This window comes from Carex rostrata, chromosome 5 (genome assembly GCF_964058835.1).
Source record: "Carex rostrata chromosome 5, lpCarRost1.2, whole genome shotgun sequence".
NCBI lineage: Eukaryota > Viridiplantae > Streptophyta > Magnoliopsida > Poales > Cyperaceae > Carex > Carex rostrata.
In genome coordinates this window covers 12,999,921-13,020,082 of record NC_135922.1, presented here as the reverse complement: position 1 = coordinate 13,020,082, position 20,162 = coordinate 12,999,921, and the positions used below count along the sequence as shown (strand labels likewise).

At 31.7% G+C, this 20,162-nt stretch overlaps 3 protein-coding genes across 3 annotated transcripts in view; 2 read left to right on the top strand and 1 right to left on the bottom strand.

Moving 5' to 3' along the window:
- Window positions 1–17,762, top strand: part of LOC144554422 (disease resistance protein RGA2-like) — a 46,779-nt gene extending 29,017 nt beyond the window's left edge. The window contains exon 2 of the mRNA XM_078302741.1: window positions 17,489–17,762. The gene's annotated coding sequence lies outside the window, so the exon portion shown is untranslated. The remainder of the gene's footprint in view (window positions 1–17,488) is intronic.
- LOC144553867 (SKP1-like protein 7) lies at window positions 9,382–9,879 on the bottom strand. The gene has a single exon (XM_078302060.1). The coding sequence runs from the start codon at window positions 9,877–9,879 to the stop codon at window positions 9,382–9,384; it is 498 nt and encodes a 165-aa protein (XP_078158186.1).
- LOC144553866 (disease resistance protein RGA2-like) lies at window positions 13,412–20,162 on the top strand. Its single transcript, XM_078302059.1, has 4 exons — window positions 13,412–17,094; window positions 18,818–18,912; window positions 19,511–19,566; window positions 19,982–20,162. The coding sequence occupies exons 1-4, from the start codon at window positions 13,533–13,535 to the stop codon at window positions 20,160–20,162; spliced, it is 3,894 nt and encodes a 1,297-aa protein (XP_078158185.1). The 5' UTR covers window positions 13,412–13,532.

The window sequence follows — 20,162 nt, the reverse complement described above, 5'->3', positions numbered from 1 at the left end:
AAAATTAATTTCTTACAATTATAACACAAGATTTGAAAATATATGTCCCTGAAAAATGTGAGGTCCATAAGTGCTCGTCTAATTAATTTGCTATTTCAATATTTTTTAATTTAGTGAATCGTTATCCAAAATATAGAAAAATTCCTCCATATATGACATGTCTTGTTTTTTTACCTGAAATTTCGTTCTCTTGTTAATCAAGGTTAATTTTAGGTGCACTTCATAATTAGTTTACTTGAACACATTTTAGGTTCTTAATTTTGTCCAGATCAAGTTTTGTGTGGATGAGTTTTCAAGAGGGAGAGTGTATATGTAATCGCCTTAATGGGCCATCATTGGGCTTTCTATTGGGCTCAGTTAGGTCATGTCGTGAAATTAGGCCAGTGATGAAGTTTTTTTCACCTTCAAGAACTACAGTGCAAATACATTTTTTTCACGGGTTCAAGAACAAACACACAAGTATGTACATAATAATAACAATATATTCGACAGAAAAATAAGATTAATTTGAGAATTAACATCGGTTTACTGTTCAGGCAAAGATAGGTTGCAGCCAACAAGCATGCATTTATGGTTGTGACATACCCGTTGGTTTGTTTTGCTTTATTTCACTTTAGTTTCACAAAAAATTTCTCCGACTCGCACTTTTGCACAGAAACATGATCTTGGACAAAACTCAAAAGTAAAATGTCAAAAATTTTGCTAAAAAATAAATAGTTTTAACTTGAGTACTTGATTTGTTACGTCATTTTTTCCATGAAAATGTACAAAAAATTAGTATGTTACGTCATTTGTTATGTCTCTTCGAAATGCTAGCTTGTAGTGATGTGTCTAAATAAGAAAATTTTAAAATTTTAATTTAATTTTGTATAAAGTCAAATGACCAATAATATTATATTATTTAAAAGAGATTATTGAATTAAATGTGTTTCATTTTCGGTTTAACATTAATTTGATAAGGAACAATAATAATATATTCCACGCATACCCTGATTTCTAAAGCTCATACCACATCTTTTTTTTCATATAAATAAAAAAACTCACAAGAGTACCAAAAATTATCATCATATTTTGATTCACAATTCAATTGTTTATAGTCATATAAACTTCATGTTTCACGATATTTAGGTGATGACAAATTAAGATGGTGTGCTTAAATTAATGAATACCTTATGCTCCTCTTTATAAATATCTCTCCAAACAATGACTTTTAAATTTATCGAATTATTCTAGTTCAATAATTAAGGTTTTATGTCTCACTAGTATGTTGCTTGAAATGTGTGAAAAAAATAGATATATATTTATTGAACTATCTATTAAGATATTTGAGAAAATCAATATAAATACAAAATAATAAAGTTCTTTAATCTAATAAATATTTTAATCTTTCTCAAACTAAGTCTTAACAAATAAGAAAAAAATATAAAAAAACAAGTGCTGGTAAATAAAAATTCAAGATAATGATAGGTGAAGACTGTAGCTGCTGTTATACATATCAATAATTATTATATTTTTCTTGTGCTATAAAGGATCGTAGCACGAATCTAAGATTGACTCCTAAGAATCCGAAAGAGACTGATTTTGATTGAAGTTACCTTACATGTCTACACCAATGCAAATTGGGCGGGATGTTGGGATGATTATCGATTGACATCCGGTTTTTGTTTCTTTTTAGGCACCAATCTTCTTTCATGGAGATCCAAAAAGAAACATATATATCGTTTTAAGGTAAAGTATCAAAGCCGAGTATAGGAGTATGACAAGTGCATGTCAAGAGCTTATCTGGTTACAATAACTTCTCAAAGAACTAGACGTTCCACTTGTCTCTAAATCAGTTCTTTGGTGTGATAATTTTGGTGCAACTGTTCTTACCTCAAATCTGATATTCCACGCTCGTACCAAACACATCGAAATTGACTATCATTTCATTAGAAAAAAGTTAGCCGCTAATTAACAATTGATAGTGCAATTCATCTCAAAACAAGAACTAACTCGCTAATATATTCAACAAGTCCATATCAACTACTCGCACGGCTAGCTTTCCTGCAAGACAAGTTGACACTCTGTGCACAGGATGGTTCATCTTGCGGGGTATTAATTAGATAAAGTTAAACAATAGATATTGTACTGAGTAATTAAACAATAGAGAAGAGATTTAGGATTGTATCTGACAAACAGTTCAGAATAGTTAATTACAATTGTATCTCATTTGTCCATATATACATGTACATGTAAAGAAATACATTCAAATATTCAATAAATGCAAGATTCATTTTACAAATCTCTTTCTATTCTCTGTAATATATATGAGGCCTATCTTTTTCCTAACTAACACATACCCATGAATACTCCCTGTTTAATTAACTAACGACAAGTTTCGTCTTCCTCCTTTTCATTAATTATGTTGCCCAATGAATATATTTTTAACTCCGTTTTTCATTTTGCATTTGTATGAGTTTGGGTAATGGATGGTTTGGGCCTAATTATGAAATGTAGGTCTCTTTCAGGTTATAAAATGAATATCATATTTTGTTATTATTGCATTTATTGTAATTTTAATTATTAATTATTATTTATGATGATGGTTTTTATTGTTGTTGATGTTTTTTTGATAGCAGTATAATAACACCTATCGATTTGGGCTTCTTGAAATGCAACCACAAATACTTTCTAACAACTAGATTATATTTAATATATTTGTTATAAAGCAAAGATAAACAAACACAAAACAAGATGGAGAATGTAAAGAATGACTATCTCTTATTTATATATTTCTCATGCATATAATACAAGATTACAATGCCTCTATTTATAGGCTACCAATTGTAAATGAAAAGCCATTACAATAATAAATATGAAAATGAATTCTAAATAGTAGTGGGACATAAATTTCAATGGTAGTGGGGTAGTGGGGATTAATATTGGGAGTTACAAATGAATGGACCATCCACTATATTCATAACACTCCCCCTTGGATGTCCATTACATAAGAATATGTCTCATTAAAACCTTACTAGGAAAAACCCTATGGGATAAAAACCTAGTGAAGGAAAAAAAGTACATTATTCTTTTAATGCGTATTAACTCCCTCTCATGACAAGATCTTTAAGTCGGCGAACTCCAATATTATGAACTAGTTTTTCGAATATTGTAGTTGAGAGTGCCTTAGTGAATAAATCTGCTAGATTCTCACTTGAACGGATTTGCTGAACATTAATAGTATTATCCTTTTGGAGATTATGTGTGAAAAAGAATTTTGATGAAATATGTTTTGTTCTATCTCCTTTAATGTATCATTTCTTTCATTGAGCAATACATACAATATTATATTCATATATGATCGTCGGGATCATTTCTCTAAAAGACAAGCTGCATGTTTGACAAATGTGTTGAATCACATATCTTAACCAAACACATACTCGGCTTGCTTTTGTGTATTACTAAATTTTCTCATAGGTAGCGAAGTATATGTTTAATTATATTCCAATATCTTCACGTGAGAGAAGAACTATATCTTGCTAATAAATATTCACTTAAGTGCTCATATTGCACTAAGGCATGGTACTTCAGGACCAAATAGTTCTTCATCATTTTCTCGAGGTCTAAAACGATATTTATTCGCATCTAATGATCTTACAACCATCGGAGTGCTTAATGAATGTTATTTATCCATATAAAATTATTTCAGCACTCTTGCAATATAATTTTCTTGATGCATAAAAATATCATTTTTAAATGTTCAATTTGCAATCCAATGCAAAACTTTTTTCTTCCAAGATCTTTCATCTCAAATTCTTCATTTAAATAATTTATTCTTTTGGAAGCTCTTCAGGAGTTATAATGATACTTAGATCGTCAACATAAACTGCAATTATAATAAAATAATTTATATATCTTTTCATGAAAATACATGGACAGGTCATATCATTCTTATATCCATGTTTCAATAAATATAGCATATGCGTCCATATTGCTTTAATCGATATAAAAATTTATTCAATTTAACTGAATAATGTTCTCGAGAACCTAAATTACATGCTTCAGGCATCTTAAATCTTTCAGAGATTTTCATATAAATATCATTATCAAGCGAGCCATTTAAATGGGCTGTAATAATATCCATTAGGTGCAAATTAAGTCCTTCATGGACTGCCAGACTAATTATATATCAAAAAGTTGTAGCATCCACCACAGGTGAGTATATCTCAAAATTTCACCTTTCTCATTTTATTTTCTCATAAATACTCATTTATATTCTACTTATTTTATACCTTGAGGTACATGGACTACAGGTCCAAAAACTTTTCATTTTTCAAGAGAGTTTAACTCTACCTCAATTGCACCTTTCCATTTTTGGCCAATCATTTCTTTGTCGAGATTCTTTAATAGACTTCTAGTTATGATCCTCAATATTTATTATATTTAGCGCTATATTCTATACAAAAATATTATTGATATCAATTTCATCTCGGTTCCATTTTATTTCATTCATGATATAATTTATCGAGATCTCTTTATTTTAATGAATTTCAGATACCTGAGTTTCTGCTGGAACTCCAATATTACTTATAATTTCATTCTCTTCTGGAGTTTTATCTGAAATTATCATATCCTCGACTTGACCATTTTTATTCTTTGCTCCTTTTCTTTTTCGAGGATTTTTGTATTTTTAATCTTTGGAACCGATTGCTTTTTCACGCTTCATGCGTGTTATAATTTGTCTGTCCAACAGGGACACCAACTTTCATTAGAGCATTAGCAGCTGGTACATGTGATTTGGTCACTTTCTTTGAGTCTGTGAATGTGTCTGGCAATTGATTCACTAACATTTACAAATGAATTATCTTTTAAACATTTAGTTCACATTCTTTAGTACGAGGATCAAAATAAGACAATGATAATTCATACTAATATTTTTTTTTCCAGCTGATAGTTTTCTCCCCCTAAGGTTGGGAATTTTTATTCATTAAAATCACAACTGGCAAAATTAGCCATGAATAAATCTACCATCAATGGTTCTAGATACTCTATTATATATGGAGATTCAAATTCAATATAAATTCTCAACTTTCTTTGATATCCCATTTTAGTGCGTTGTGGTGGAGCAATTATAATATATATCGCACATTCAAAAATTATTTTATGGGAAATATTAGGTATGTGACCAAAAACCAATTATAAGGGGAAGCATTATAATAGCTAGTTGGCATGATGTGAATATCATATCTTCTTTTTATATACAAACATCTACAGGATGTTCAACATTAATTTCGATATTGTCTAGACGTATTTTCATAATTGAATTATGCTCTTTAATCAAATCTATTAAGTAAATAATTTCGCAAACGCCAGGTTGCGATTTGATAATAACATACATGTGACCATCTTATCGATGCATCAATTAAAATCATAAAATATTCAAATGGTTCACATGTTGGATATATTGTTCCACAAATATCATATTGCATACATTCTAGAAATAAAACCAACACAAAAAAAATTTCACCATATTAAAGAATCTTCTAGTTCTTTGATGAATGTTTATAATAATTATCTATTATTTTTCGCATCACTATTGATCCGGAATGGTCCAACCGGTCATGCCAAACTATAAACATATTCTTGTATGTAAACTTCTGGTTTACAATAACATGTGTTTCAATTGCACTAATATATGTGTAGTACAAGTCAGAGAAAAACATATGCAATTTATTTTCAATATGCATTGTTTTTCATATATTCATTATTTTTTCATTAGTTGTCTCAATATGATATCCATTTCAGCGGATATTCTTAAAACTTAACAAATTCATTTGAGACTTACAATAATATAATACAATATAAATTTGTATTCCTCCATGTAACAACAAAATAGCTCTTCTGGAGCTTTCAATCAATACTACAAAAAAAATAACAGCACAATAACAAAAATAATAATAACAATTATAATTACCTTTTCTTTATTCTTACCATCATTAATTTTTAAGGAATAAATTTAGAAAAAAAAATGACCTTGGCAGGTATAATGTGTGCATTTTAATGTACATCATGTTTGAAAACCGATGACTTTAAATGAGTTATTACTAAAATTATTATCAGATCTTTCGAAGAACAATAAAAATTAACAAAATTAATTTGTAAGACTAGTATTCTAGTATCAATTTGAGTACTTTTTTTATGCTTCGTGGAAAGTATCTATGTGGCATACATAGCATGGTAATATGTGTTGTCTAATAACAATAATAACAATTGTGTTATTTGTGTATGATGATATGGAACTAGGATTTATATGATGTATAACAATACGTGTCTTTTGATGGCCTCATATAACTATTTTTTTTTCAAAAGTACCCACAGATTCATAAAACTAATAATTAAAGATAGATCAATATATCTTTCCAAATAAGTATACATAAACGGTATCCTTTTAATAAATAATAAAGAGAGATAATTGCATTAACTTTGAAAGCAATTTGACTCAGAGGAGATAAAAAGATCATCTGAAAGAAGATTAATTTTAATGATCCTTCATAAAGATCAACATGATTTTATTTTTATTTTTTGACGTACTACATGTACGTTGACGTACGACAAGTACGTGACCAATGATAGCATGAATTCTCTTGTTTGCTATTTTATCACTTTTCTTTTTCTCATATTTTTTTTTATTTTCTTCATTATTTTTTTTTCACTTCTGGTGGAAGTATGTGTTTTTGGAATAATCGTCATGATAATAATCTCAATTTTGTCCACATGACTAGTTGTCCATCATATTATTTTCCACTTCTGGTGAAATTATTATTTTTGGTCAACCATAAAAAAAACAAGAAATATACTCCAAATAATTCTAGAAATCTCCTTCAGGAAGATTAAATTATTAGAAAAAATTTTGAACATCACATTAATTTTTGCACATTGTTTAAATTTTCTTCAGAAAAATTTCTTAAAATCTTCTTGATATTTGTTGAAATCTTCTTCAGGAAGATTACATCAATAAAAAAAAATTTCATATCATATCAACCTTATTGAAATCTTCTTCAGGAAGATATATTGAAATCTTCACATATTAATTTTTGTGAGCCACATAAATCTTCTTCAGGGAGATACTTGAAATACTTTTCGTTTTTTTTATTATTAAATCTTCTTCCGGAAGAATAAATTATTGAAAAACAAAATTAATATGAACATGATATAAATTTTGCAGATCATATAAAATTTATTAAAATCTTCTTCAAGAAGATTAAATTATTGAAAATAAAATATTGCACCAAAAAAATATGAATCAGATCTAAATTTCAAATTATAAAATTTATGATCAATGGATGGCTTCAGGCCATTTGATAAATTAAAACCTTATGATTAATAGATAGCTTCAGGCGATTTGATTAAGTCCAGAATTCGTTATTAACAAATGACTTTTGATCATTTGATAAAATTAATATATATTTTTAAATCTTCTTCAAGAAGATTAAATAAAAATATGAACATAATATAAAAATTTTCGAATTCTTCTTCAAGAAGAACTTAATATCTCATGAAATCATTCTTCGGGAAGACCTTCTTAATATATTTTGAAATTTTTCTTCGAGAAGATTAAATTAAAAAAAAATAACAAAATGAACATCATACAAAATTTGTATATCATATAATTCTTCTTCAGAAAGATTTTTTTTTAAATCTTCTCAGATTACTATTCTATATCATATATATCTTCTTCAGGAAGATTTATTTAAATCTTCTTCCGAAAGATTAAAAAAAATGCACTTCATATAAAATTATATGAACCATACTAAAAATCTTAAAAACAAATGTACATAAATTGATAACTTATTCCATTTAACAATTACTTACTATAAGCATTATTTATTTAAATGGAATTGAAATAAAATATATCAAAGTTACCTTGAATCAACTAGTAGAGCTCTCGTACTGATAACGTGTTATAAAGCAAAGATAAACAAACATAAAACAAGATGGAGAATGTAAAGAATGACTATCTCTTATTCATATATTTCTCATGTATATAATACAAGATTACAATACCTCTATTTATAGGCTACCAATTGTAAATGAAAAGTCATTACAATAATAAATATGAAAATGAATTCTAAATAGTAGTGAGACATAAATTCCAATGGTAGTGGGGTAGTGGGGATTAATATTGAGAGTTACAAATGAATGGACCATCCACTATATTCATAACAATATTAAAGTTCTAATTAGATTATATGTAATATATTAGAGTTCTAATTAAAAAAATTAAAGAAAAGTGACGATCGAGGATTAAAAGTATTTTAATTTATTTCTGTATGGGTACTGAAATTAAAAGTTCTTCTTGATTATAAATTTATAGTACTTATATATTTTTCTTTTTCTAAATATTGAACCGTTAGATTAATTCTTCGATTGTCCCAACGGAATCTCAGGCATATTCGATACATGCATGCCAAAAGAATTTTGGAAGTAGAATACAATAATACCGAGGTATATATGTAGAAATTAATCCAAACTAGGACGAATTTTGGTATATTTTTATCTTCTTCTTTTTTAATATAATTCAAGTGAAGTTTACATTAATTGAAGATTAATTTATATTGCTTTCTTATGATATGGATTGACATTGTTGAGAGAAGTTTTTTATGCATTCTGAAAATTGTAATAAGACAAAATAAATCTAAAAGTTAGTCCATAGAAGAAAATCATTAACACCCAGCAAGTCTAAAGCGAAAAAGAATGAGAAAATTGAGAAAACTTAAAATTTATAATTTATTTTGAGTAAAAATTAACAAGGATCAAAGTCCTTATTTGATTTTAGTGAATAGAAACAAGAGGTCCTAAAAAATAAACGGACGATCAAACGAGAATAAACAGAATAATTGAGAATAATCGGCCGATTGAATTAGAAAAATCCACTAATAGATCTCCGATAAGTGTATTGATCATAACGGTTTGACCGTCGTTTACGATTAAAAAAATATATAATCGACCGTTAAGACTATTTTTTACAACACCAATATATATAAAAGGGCTCAAAATTTTCTCTCGCTCCGGACTTCAAAATCTTCAGAACCGGCCCTAAGGATTTCAATAAGCCAAAACGAGGCCTTAATTGCAAAATTAAGCATCAACAGTGCAACAATATAAGCCTCAATATATTTCAATCCATTGTGCCCTTATCAACCTTGATCTAGGATACAAATACTCAAAGCATGCATATAAATTAAAGCATTCTATAATATATAGAAAACAACATCCATTGACAATCCGATTTAAATCTCCTCCTATTACATATTAATCAGCATTAACTTCTCTCTTCCTAAAAACACTTAGGGACTAATTAAGAATTTAAGCAGATGTTGTAACTGTAATAATTCTCTCTTCCTAACAAGTATCTACATAACTAAACAACTTATCTGCTGCTATCCTCAATTCTTCGTCTATCTTTTTCTCAGCAAGTTTCGCCAATTGCGGGATGTCAAGATCAAATGCTGCTATCCAAAGACGAAAAAGCGTCGTAATTCTACTATCACGATTCACAAATTCCTTATCCCAGTTCTCGATTTCCTTCTCAGTCATGATTATCGGGCTCCCGTCCGGTGTTTTACAAGGTTTGGTCGTCTTCTTCTTGAAGACATGTATCTGACAATACTCGTACACCATACGGAGGATATCAAAGGTGATGTTGGGCAGCTCAATGTTGGCGTCAGGGTTGCCGTCTTTGATCACGTTACATATGGCTGGAGACATAGTTGCTATTGCCTCCATCACCAGACACTCTTCTCCATCGGAGGTTAAGAGGAAGAACATCTCCGTCACCATGAACTCTTCTCCATTGGAAGTTGCAAGGAAGCACATATCCTCAGGTAGTTTCGTCGACATTTTAGTTTCGTTGAGGTTTTACATTTTAGGGATTAAATTCCAAGACTTATATAATGTATGATCATCATAGGATTTAAAATTAGAATTTGCAATTATGGCACATCTGCAATTAGACAAATTAAATTTTTACTATTTTTATTACTCTAAATATACTCGCAAAAGACTGATAAAACGTATTATAAATAATTAAATATGTACGAATTCCTTTATATTTGTTGTTTAAATTAAATTGTTTTTTTGCTATTCATAGCTCATCTAATTATGCAGTTTTCTATAAACTGATATAAGAGTTTCTTTATTTAGACAATATATGATTCATTTTCTGTGAGCCATGAATAAAAATTTTCCTACATATTTAATTAGATGAGCCATGAATAGCAAAAATTGATCAATTCATCACATGCATTTATTCAAAAATCAAAATACAAAATTATTTGCCAAATGTTCCCAAAATCTATATGTTTCATCTATACACATACATTTATTTAAAGTTGCAAATGAATGTTAAAATAAAATATGAGTGGAAATCAATTTAAATCAAATAGAAACATGAATTAAATCAAAATATTTATCAAACAACTACCATCTTATCTAAAATTGCAAGTGAATGTTTTACATATTAGGGGTTCCATTCCGAGAATTATATTATCAAACAAACACCATCTTAGAATTTAGAATTGAAATTTCCAATTACGACACCTCTTTTTTTATTTTTTTTAAAACAATTCTTGTTTTCACAATTTTTATTACTCTAAATGTACTCACAGAACACTAGATATTTATAAATATGTAGCAATTCCTTTATATTTGTTTATAATTCTTGTTTAAAATGAATTGTATTTTTGTTATTACTGGCTGAGTCTAATTATGTAAAGTATTCTATAAATTAATATAATAGTTTCTTTATTTAGGCAATATTATATGATTCTTGATTTTAATTTTAGATTATTTAACTTTTGTTTAGCTTGGTTGTAGAATATATATTTACCTGAAAGTTATTAATTTTGAAAAGCACTATTTTATTTATTAAAAGTTGAAATAAATTTTCTATTTTTATATCTACATTGTCCTTCAATTTGAATGGATAGTCGGATTCAAAATAAAAAATTTAGTTATCTCAAGATACTAATTTGATTTATCCACCGTCACAGTTCTGTGACGTGCGTTATTTAATTTGAACAATTTTTGTGATATGTATTATTGTTATTTTAATCCGTCTGATTTATTCTTTTTATTTTTTCAATGGATGGCGCCAGTTTCAATGTCTACAAGTTTAAGATTCTTCTTAAAAAACTATAAAATATGTATTTAACATTTCGGAAATAGATATTTGTCTGTCCAATATTTTTTCGGATGCAACATATTTCTTTATAAAAATTAACGTTTCTTGAATATTAAACCTTGTTCGAAATAAAGTTTAATACACAATCATGATATTAAGAAAAGTGTAAATGCTTTTTAAAGATGATAAAAAATTTATAAAATATCCACACAATTCTGAATAGGGTTCCCAGTTTTTTGAGATGCAACACATAATTTGTGGTTGGTTTTACGATTAAATTTCTTTTAAAATTAAGTTATTTTGGTCTTACATAATAAAATTTCTATATTTCCCTTGTTCCATATTTGGAATATTTGCAAGGATTACATGTAATAATATTTTTTTAGGGTATTTTGGGAATGCTGTTTCAAATGTCTCTGTCTAACTGATTATATTGTGAGACTTTATTGGCAAAATTTTATTAGTAATATGGGGAGAAAGGAATACATGAATTTTTTTCAAGTGGAGTGTAGTGGCGCAGCTTCTTCTGTGTTCTATTATGTATTCGAATTTGTTTAAATTACTGTGGACAGGTGTCCCAAGTGAATTGGAACATTTATTTTGCACAGACGTGTTGCATGAATAAGGGAATTGGATTTTGCCCAAAGAACTTTGGACAAAATCTCATTCAAGGTCGGACATTACCGTTTGATTTGCTTTAAGATTCGTACCAACATATTTAAAACTGAATGACTTTAAATAACTTTGTAAATCTAAACCATCCGTGTAAATTTTAACACAGATCGGACAGTTTATAACTGACTTTGGATGAGATTTTGTCCAAAAGCCTTGAGACAAAAACTCCATGCATGAAGAAGACATGATGATGCTATAAATGAAGATCATTTGGGTGATTAATGGCAATTTTTGTAATTGGGTTGCCAAGTTCATGATCCGATATATATATTTTGTGCCGCGCCCTTATTCTTCCACTCCACAAACACATCAAATTTACTAACCCCGAAGCCAAAACTCTATCCCAAAACCCAAAAATCCGAAATCCAAAACCCTGAAAACTTTATGATTGAGGTGGCATCCATGGACGGTGTGAAGGGCCGACCTAAAGATAAAGGTGAGATTGGGGTTTGGATTCGAGGAAGAAAGATTGGGGCAATCGGGGTTAGAATTTCTCCTGGAATCACATGTCATGGATTTGCATTTACTATTGATAACGATTTGAAGTGGTACGAGAATATCGTGCTATGTGGAATTGAGGGTAAAGGGTTTACTTTTTTGAGGAGAGAGGTGAGTAGGGTGTTGCCGAGTGATGATGTCATTCATGATCAATTGATTCAAGGTTTGGCAAGAATATTTAGATTTTCAGATATTTAATAAAACATGATTTGCCAATATTGTAAGGACAAAGCTGGGTTCAATTTTTCTTTTATTGGATGTTTAATATCTGTATCAGTTATTTGTTTATTGTTGTTTGAGACTATGATGCTTCAAATCAATGTAACCTTTCAAGCAAAAGGAATCCTATCAATAGATTTAATTCTAATTGGTGAGTTTTGCACTCTTGCTTTATTGTGTTCATCCAATACTAGTACAATTTTATAGTTATTGATTTTTTGAGCATCTTCCAGACTGGACTCACCACATTGTAATACAAGGACATAAGCTCTATTTTAATGTTCTTTTGGTTAATTGTTTGAGGTGGCCAAGTATACCAAGTTAAAGAAATTATAAGCTTGTGGGAGTTAACAAAGAACATGCAATTATGAAATCATGGTTGCATTTTTGTTTTTGAATTTCTTGTTGTTGCTTTCATGTTGGTCCTGTTTAGGTTTTCCCTCTATATTTTTCCATTGGTGGTTCAGGGTTGTTGACATGTTATTTTCTTTGGTACACCTAGTTTGATTTCTCTGTGACAACTTTAGCCAATATAATTAGTGGGATTAGTTCCCTTCTTTTCATATCTGAGTCAGTAGACGGACCTCTCTTGTCAGTAATGTGCATCAGCAACTATCACTGATAATTTGGGCTTTGATAATTCGGTAGATAAAAATTGCCATAAGCTAATAATGCAATGTCCAATATATTTAATTTTAACTGATAGTGATACATATATATTATTAATACGTTAGCCTATAACCAAGAGTCCATCATTTCTTCTCTCTCACATGGAAAACAATAAAATATATACATATGGACCAGGAGAAACCTAACACGTTCTCTCTTGAACAGTAATTCTCACACTAATATTGCAATCATCAAACCATTTCCTGTGACCATATTCTCTGTTCTCTCTAAAACCATCCTACTCTCAAATTTGAGATACAAATTGACTTCCCTGCACTCCTTGTCAGTTCAAGTACCTTTCAAACCGCCAATGGCAGATCTACTGCTATCAGCTTTGATTCCAGCAGTGCTGAGGAAAGCAGCAGATTCACTGTTTCAACGGATCGGGGAGATGTGGGGCATCAATGACCAGCGCGAGAAGCTTCACAACATGCTTCTCGAAATCCAGGCTGTGCTTCCCGATGCTGAAGAGCAAGGAAATTCTAACGTAGCCGTGAAATCTTGGCTTGAGAAGCTCAAGTCAGCTGCTTATGATGCTGATGATCTGCTTGATGAGTTCTTCTATGAGGAGCTCCACCAGGATGCCGTGAGACGTGGCCATAAGGTCGGCAATGTAAGTTCCTTCTTTACCCTTGAAAGTCATCCTCTGCTTTGCTATAATATGAGTGGGAAGTTAAAGAAAGTTGTGGGGAGGGTTGATGGTCTTGTTGTCCAGATGCGGAGTTTTGGTTTTGTCCACGGCCGGAGTCAGCAAGTGGCCAATCGGATTAGAACTGATTCACTTGTGATTGAATCAAAAGTTGTGGGAAGGGACGAAGATAAAGAGAAGATAGTGCGATTATTGCTCGAAGGATGTGAAAGTGATGATCTCAGGGTCATTCCAGTAGTTGGCATGGGCGGGCTCGGCAAGACCACTCTTGCTCAGCTGGTGTACAATGATCCTAGAGTGAAAGAATACTTCAACTTAACATTATGGGTTTGTGTGTCTGAAGAGTTTAATATTGGTCATCATATTAAATCAATTATTGAATTAGTTCAGGGGGAATGCAATATTCCTATTGACAACATGGAACTGCTCCAAAGGCGTTTACGCCAAGTTTTAAGTGGAAAGAGATATGTTCTTGTGCTAGATGATGTTTGGAATGAGGATGTCGGTGAGTGGGAACGGTTGAGAGATCTATTAAACTGTGGTGATTCTGGGAGTGTCGTTGTAGTTACCACAAGGAGCGGTAGAGCGGCTACAATAATGGGTACGGTAGAGAGTTATAATTTGGGATGTTTAGGTGAGGATGATTCATGGAGTTTGTTTCACAAAAGGGCATTTAGCAAGGGGGTAAATGAATGCCAAGAGATGATTCAGATTGGTAGAAAGATGGTTCAGAATTGTCGGGGATTGCCACTGGCCATTATTACACTAGGTAGTTTAATGAGTTGTAAGTTTGAGATGCGAGAGTGGTTGGATGTACTCGAAGAAAGCAGGATCTGGAAACAAAGGCGTGCTAAAGATGAGGTTTTGCCAGTATTGAAGCTAAGTTATGATCACTTACCTTCATACATGAAACAATGTTTCGCTTACTGTGCTGTATACCCCAAGGACTATGAGATGGACAAGGAGAAATTGATCCAGTTCTGGATGGCAAATGGATTTATTCCATCTGATGGGTTGTGCAGCCTTGAAATGAAAGGCAGTGATATTTTTAATGAGTTGGCTTGGAGGTCATTTTTTCAAGAGGTCAGGCATGTCTCATGGAGGTGGATAGACAACTCTGGATATCGAACGAGAGAAGGATACTGCTCTGAAACCAGATGCAAAATGCATGATCTGATGCACGACCTTGCTCAATCTATCATGGGTTCCCAATGTCTCTCCACATCAGAAGTACCAACACAACTTCACCATCCAATGATTAATGTCCATCATATTTCAATAAGGACTCTTCCCATGGATATTAACAAAGTGATTGATTACTTCCCTTCTACCCGGAGTCTCATTTCGTCCAAACGTTACTTTGGTTCTAATTATGTCAAAGAAAATGGATTTCTAAAATCAAACTCTTTGCGTATATTAGAATTACATGTACGACCTATTTGGAAAACTATCATTACACCCGAAAAAATGAAACACCTGAGATATCTGGAGTTCTCGAACTATGAAATTACATCATTGCCTGAAGCGATAAGCACTCTCTATCTCTTGCAAACTCTAAGGTTCATTCGTTGTTTCGACCTTGAAAATTTACCAGAAGGTATGCGGTATATGAGTAACCTTCGGCATCTCTATATTGAACATTGTTATAATTTAAGAAGCATGCCAGAAGGTTTAGGACAGCTCAATTGTCTGCAAATACTGACAACCTACATTATAGGCACCGATGCTGGTAATAGTATTAGGGAGCTGAATAACTTGAATAATCTGCATGGCCAGTTGCATCTGTACAATATAGGGAAAATTAAGCATATTGTAGATGTAACAGAAGCAAATTTGATAGCTAAACAAAATCTGGATGATCTGGCATTATGCTGGGGAATGCCAATGGATCATCGAAGAGTTGATTTCAATTTACCAAAATCAAATGCTCTGGAGGTTATGCACTGCGATCATCTTGAAGTATTGGATGCTCTTAAACCTTGCAACAAGTTAAAGGTTTTGAAAATCGAAGAATATAGAGGTGATAAGCTTCCAGTCTGGATGAGAGATTACCAGATGCTAGAAAATCTTATTGAAATGTATATAATTGAATGCAGAGAGTGTTCAGAAATACCACCAGTAGAAAAGCTTCCTTTTCTTCGAATCCTCAAGTTAAAACATTTGGATAAGTTGAGGTATCTTTGCAATAGGGAATCCACTAGTGCCGAAGGTGGTGAAGATGCCCGAGTAGCTTTTCCATCGTTGAAATACATGAAATTGTCTGAAATGCCAGAATTATGCAGCTGGTGCAAAGGTGAAGTTGGCAACAAGTCATCACTAGCTTTTTTCAAGCTAGAAACACTAAAAGTACACAACTGTCCTCAGCTAACTGTAATGCCAATTGTACCTTTGCTCATGAGAATGTCTGTTAAAGGAAATAAAATCTTATCATACATTGCAACAGGATTAACTACATTGCATGACCTCTCACTTGAGAGCCATGGTGTAACTGAATCTCTTTCTTTTCAACCTTGGGAGTCTCTCAATAAGTTATGTTTGGAAAAATACAATAGTATTGTACCAATAGGGACTAACGAAGGGGAGGTGAGTATAACAACAAAATGTCGAACTCTGATTCTGATAGGGTCAAATATTCCATGGAATACGTCCTTGTGGTTCTGGAAGTGTTTTACATTTCTTGATTTTCTATTCATTAAGAAATGTGAAAGTATTATTTATTGGCCAGAGGAAGAGTTCAGAAGTTTGAATTGCCTAAGAGAAATTCGTTTAATTGATTGCCCGAACTTTCTTGGATCACAACTGCAATCACCAGTTGGGAAGTCAACAATAGAAGTGCTATTGCCTATCCTTCAAGATCTCATAATCATGAGATGTCCAAATCTGGTTGAAATTCCTAAATGCTCAACATCTATTAAAGTATTGAATATTTGGGAATGTCCGAAACTTCAATTCTTACCAGAATGGCTGGGAAGCATGGTTGCTCTCAAATATTTGAGAATTACGGAATGTGAAAGCTTGAACTCCTTACCACGGAGCATAGGAGGCCTTGCCAGTCTAGATATGCTCTACATCATTGGCTGCCCCAACTTGGCATATCTTCCAGAAGGAATGGAAGGGCTTAAAGCACTTGAGCAATTTAGGATCGTAGAGTGCCCAAAGATAAGGGTTCTTCCTGAAGGTCTGTTGCAACAGCTAAAGAACCTCAATCAACTATGGATCAAAGGTTGTCCCCATCTGGAGAGGCATTTTCGAAAGTATGGGAAGTATCGACACCTGATTTCTAATATTCAACTAACAAAATTTGGAGAAGAAAGAAGATCCAACATACAAAGGATCTCACACTGTCGTTTCCATCGTGCAAAATCACTTGCTTTTCAGCATGATCCTAAACCAATATATCATAATTGCCATATGAGGTATATTAGATCCAAACTATATCATTTTAAATTATTTTTTAAATGTTTTTCTTTCACTTCCCAAGGGCAATCTTGTAGCATCTTTGTTTATGCTAACAAATGCATAATTTTACAGTCATTAGTGTTGCAAAAAAATTCATATATGCTTGTAGGAGAAAATCATTATCTGATAGATGATGCTAACTTAATTCACCCTCACAGGTTCAGGGAATGCTTCACAATCTGGTAGTAGATGCATCCTGGGAAGAGTATTTTCTTGTGCGAAACATGTTACTAGCTGTTTGGCCAGCTTAATATGAGATGGTCTACACAACTATTGGTAAAAAAATTGTAGATCAGTAGGCATTCTATAGCCACACTTATTGTTTTGACCTGAGTTTTTTTTCTTATACTTTATGCAGAAATTAAATTTAGTTGGTGATTGGGGGAGATGTTTCCTAGTACAACCAAGCTTAACAAAATAGCAGCAGTTCTAAGAAAGAGTAAGCACATGAATTCTCTTTTTGCACATGAAAATTTGGTATATGAGATGGGTTCTGAACTTTCTTAAGGGTCCTTCTCAAAAGAGGACCCAATATTCCACTATATTGGCAAATAACATCCAGCATATTTGTATATGGTATAATCCTGCAAAATTTTTTTTGATATTTTAAATGCTTCAAATTTAATGGCAGAATTTCTAGTGTGTCCATCTAAACTTCTTAAACTTCTGAAATAGCCAATTTTCTCATGAAAACGTCATAATATTCAACATCCCCACAAAAACTTAACATTCTATTTTCTATCCCCTTTTAGTTAACCTTTTATTTAGTTTTTTCAAAATTAATTGAATTGACAAATATATATATATTTTATTATTTTTACCCTCCTCTTCCACAACAGCTTGTTGTATCCATGACTCTGCACATCCCCTTTGTATTCTTGTTATTTTTCATATGTAGCGAAAGAGAGTGGCAAGGGGATTCTTACTGCTGTTCCTGTATAACAAAAGAATCAATTGACCACCTTTTCCATTTTTGCCCTTATGTTCATAACATTTGGATATTGCTTCTTGATTTTGACATTTGCATAATGATATTTACAAATGTGAATAAATAAATAATGCATATTTCAGATGCATATCACAGAATTATAACAATTGCTCTATTCAATTGTATTCAGTGCCATTCTTTGGATGGACCATTTGATTGGAAAGGAACAAAACGTTCTTCAACCAAAAGGTACCAAAATGTTGTGAGATCTTTAGCTTGGCTATATCACTAATTTATTTTTGGGTGGATGGTTAATTTATATATGAAAATCCCAACTTCTAAAAATACAACATGTACATGGGGTCTGATTTTGTAGGAATACTCAAAACTGACTGGTATAGCCATGGGTTCATAGACCTCAATACATATGGTTGCGTAATTTTGTTTCCTCTTGTTTCTTTTAAGCTTTTACTCATATTATTCTCTTTATAATTAAACCCTAACTTGAGTTCTTGTACTAGGTTTCCCTATTTGTACACCGACTATTATGAATTTCTAGGAAGCATCACCAACTCAGAGTTGGCTGATGATGTAGCATCTGGTGGGCTTGACTTCCTTGCCCCAATCCATTTGCAAAGGTTCATTTTCTTCTCAGTAAATCAGGAATTTGTTCATACTTCTAATAAAAGCAATGATCATTATGTTGCATTAGATGATAAAAGTTATCAAAGTTGAATTGATTGGTAGAATGAAAATTTGAATTCTTATCAGATTAATTTAATTTATATAATTTTGTTTATTAATTTGATAATATTTACTCTGGCAGCATATACCTGCACCTCCTTATTAATCCTTCAATGCATTAATTTACATGTGAAATACCTCAAAATGAGAAAAAGAGGAAATTTAATACTGGAGTTGTGTAGGTTTGATAACTTGTATGATACCATAGGAGTTATGATGTGTTTTTTCATTTTTTTTGTATATGCCAGCACAACCTGATATTAATACATCGAGCCCATTTGTATGTCGATGCTCAAAATTAACTGGATGGTACCGCAATCTTAGACAGCAATACCCTGGTTGCATGGTTTATGTTTCCTTTTTGTTTTATTTCTTTGACTATTTTGCCCTTAACCTCTGTATTTTGAATCCTACTCTCGCGCTTGTACTAGTTTTCTGTATGAGGACATCGGTAGCTCTCTGATTGACAATTATGAATTTTTGGTATGCAAAACCAACTTTACAACAGGATGATGACAGAACATATGGTGGGCTTGAGCACTGCACCCTAATTCAGGAGCAAAGGTGATTGTTTTTTCTCAGTAAATTATGAAGTTAGTTTTGGGAAATCTATGATTATTGTTACGAACTCCACAGATATAACATGATTTGCATTCTGATATAACATACAGAAGCAATAATTTGATAGAACATACACCAGGTTCCATTGAATTGATGAGTATTTATGTGTGGAATACTCCAAAATGAGAAAAAAAAGGAAGTAGGTAATGCAATCGTGTAGGAAGTTAACTGGTACAATACCCTATGGGCCAACACATCTCGAAATTTTAATACATAGAGCATGGTGGTCTATAGATGCTCGATATTAAATAGAAAATACTCCAACCCTATACCACAATACCTTCTTGCTTGGTATATGTTTTACTTTTTTCTTTCTTTGACTATTTTGCCCTTAACCTCTGTATGACGAACTGTATAGCTCTTGTACCGGTTTTCTCTACGAGGACAAGGGTACCTCCCTTACCAGCTATTATGAACTTTTGGAAAGAAATGCAACTTTACAGCAGGTTGAGGACATGGCATATGGTGGACCCACCATGGCATTCCAATTTACAATCAAAGGTGATTATTATTTCTCAGTAAATTATGACTTAGATTAA

Excerpts from the sequence above, each read along its gene's own strand:
- LOC144553867 (XM_078302060.1), bottom strand. The coding sequence starts at position 9,879 with ATGTCGACGAAACTACCTGAGGATATGTGCTTCCTTGCAACTTCCAAT.
- LOC144553866 (XM_078302059.1), top strand. The coding sequence starts at position 13,533 with ATGGCAGATCTACTGCTATCAGCTTTGATTCCAGCAGTGCTGAGGAAA. Across the intron at positions 17,095-18,817 it reads CAATCAACTATGGATCAAAG|GAAGCATCACCAACTCAGAG; the intron begins GTTGTCCCCATC and ends ATGAATTTCTAG. Across the intron at positions 19,567-19,981 it reads ACCCTAATTCAGGAGCAAAG|CTCTTGTACCGGTTTTCTCT; the intron begins GTGATTGTTTTT and ends CGAACTGTATAG.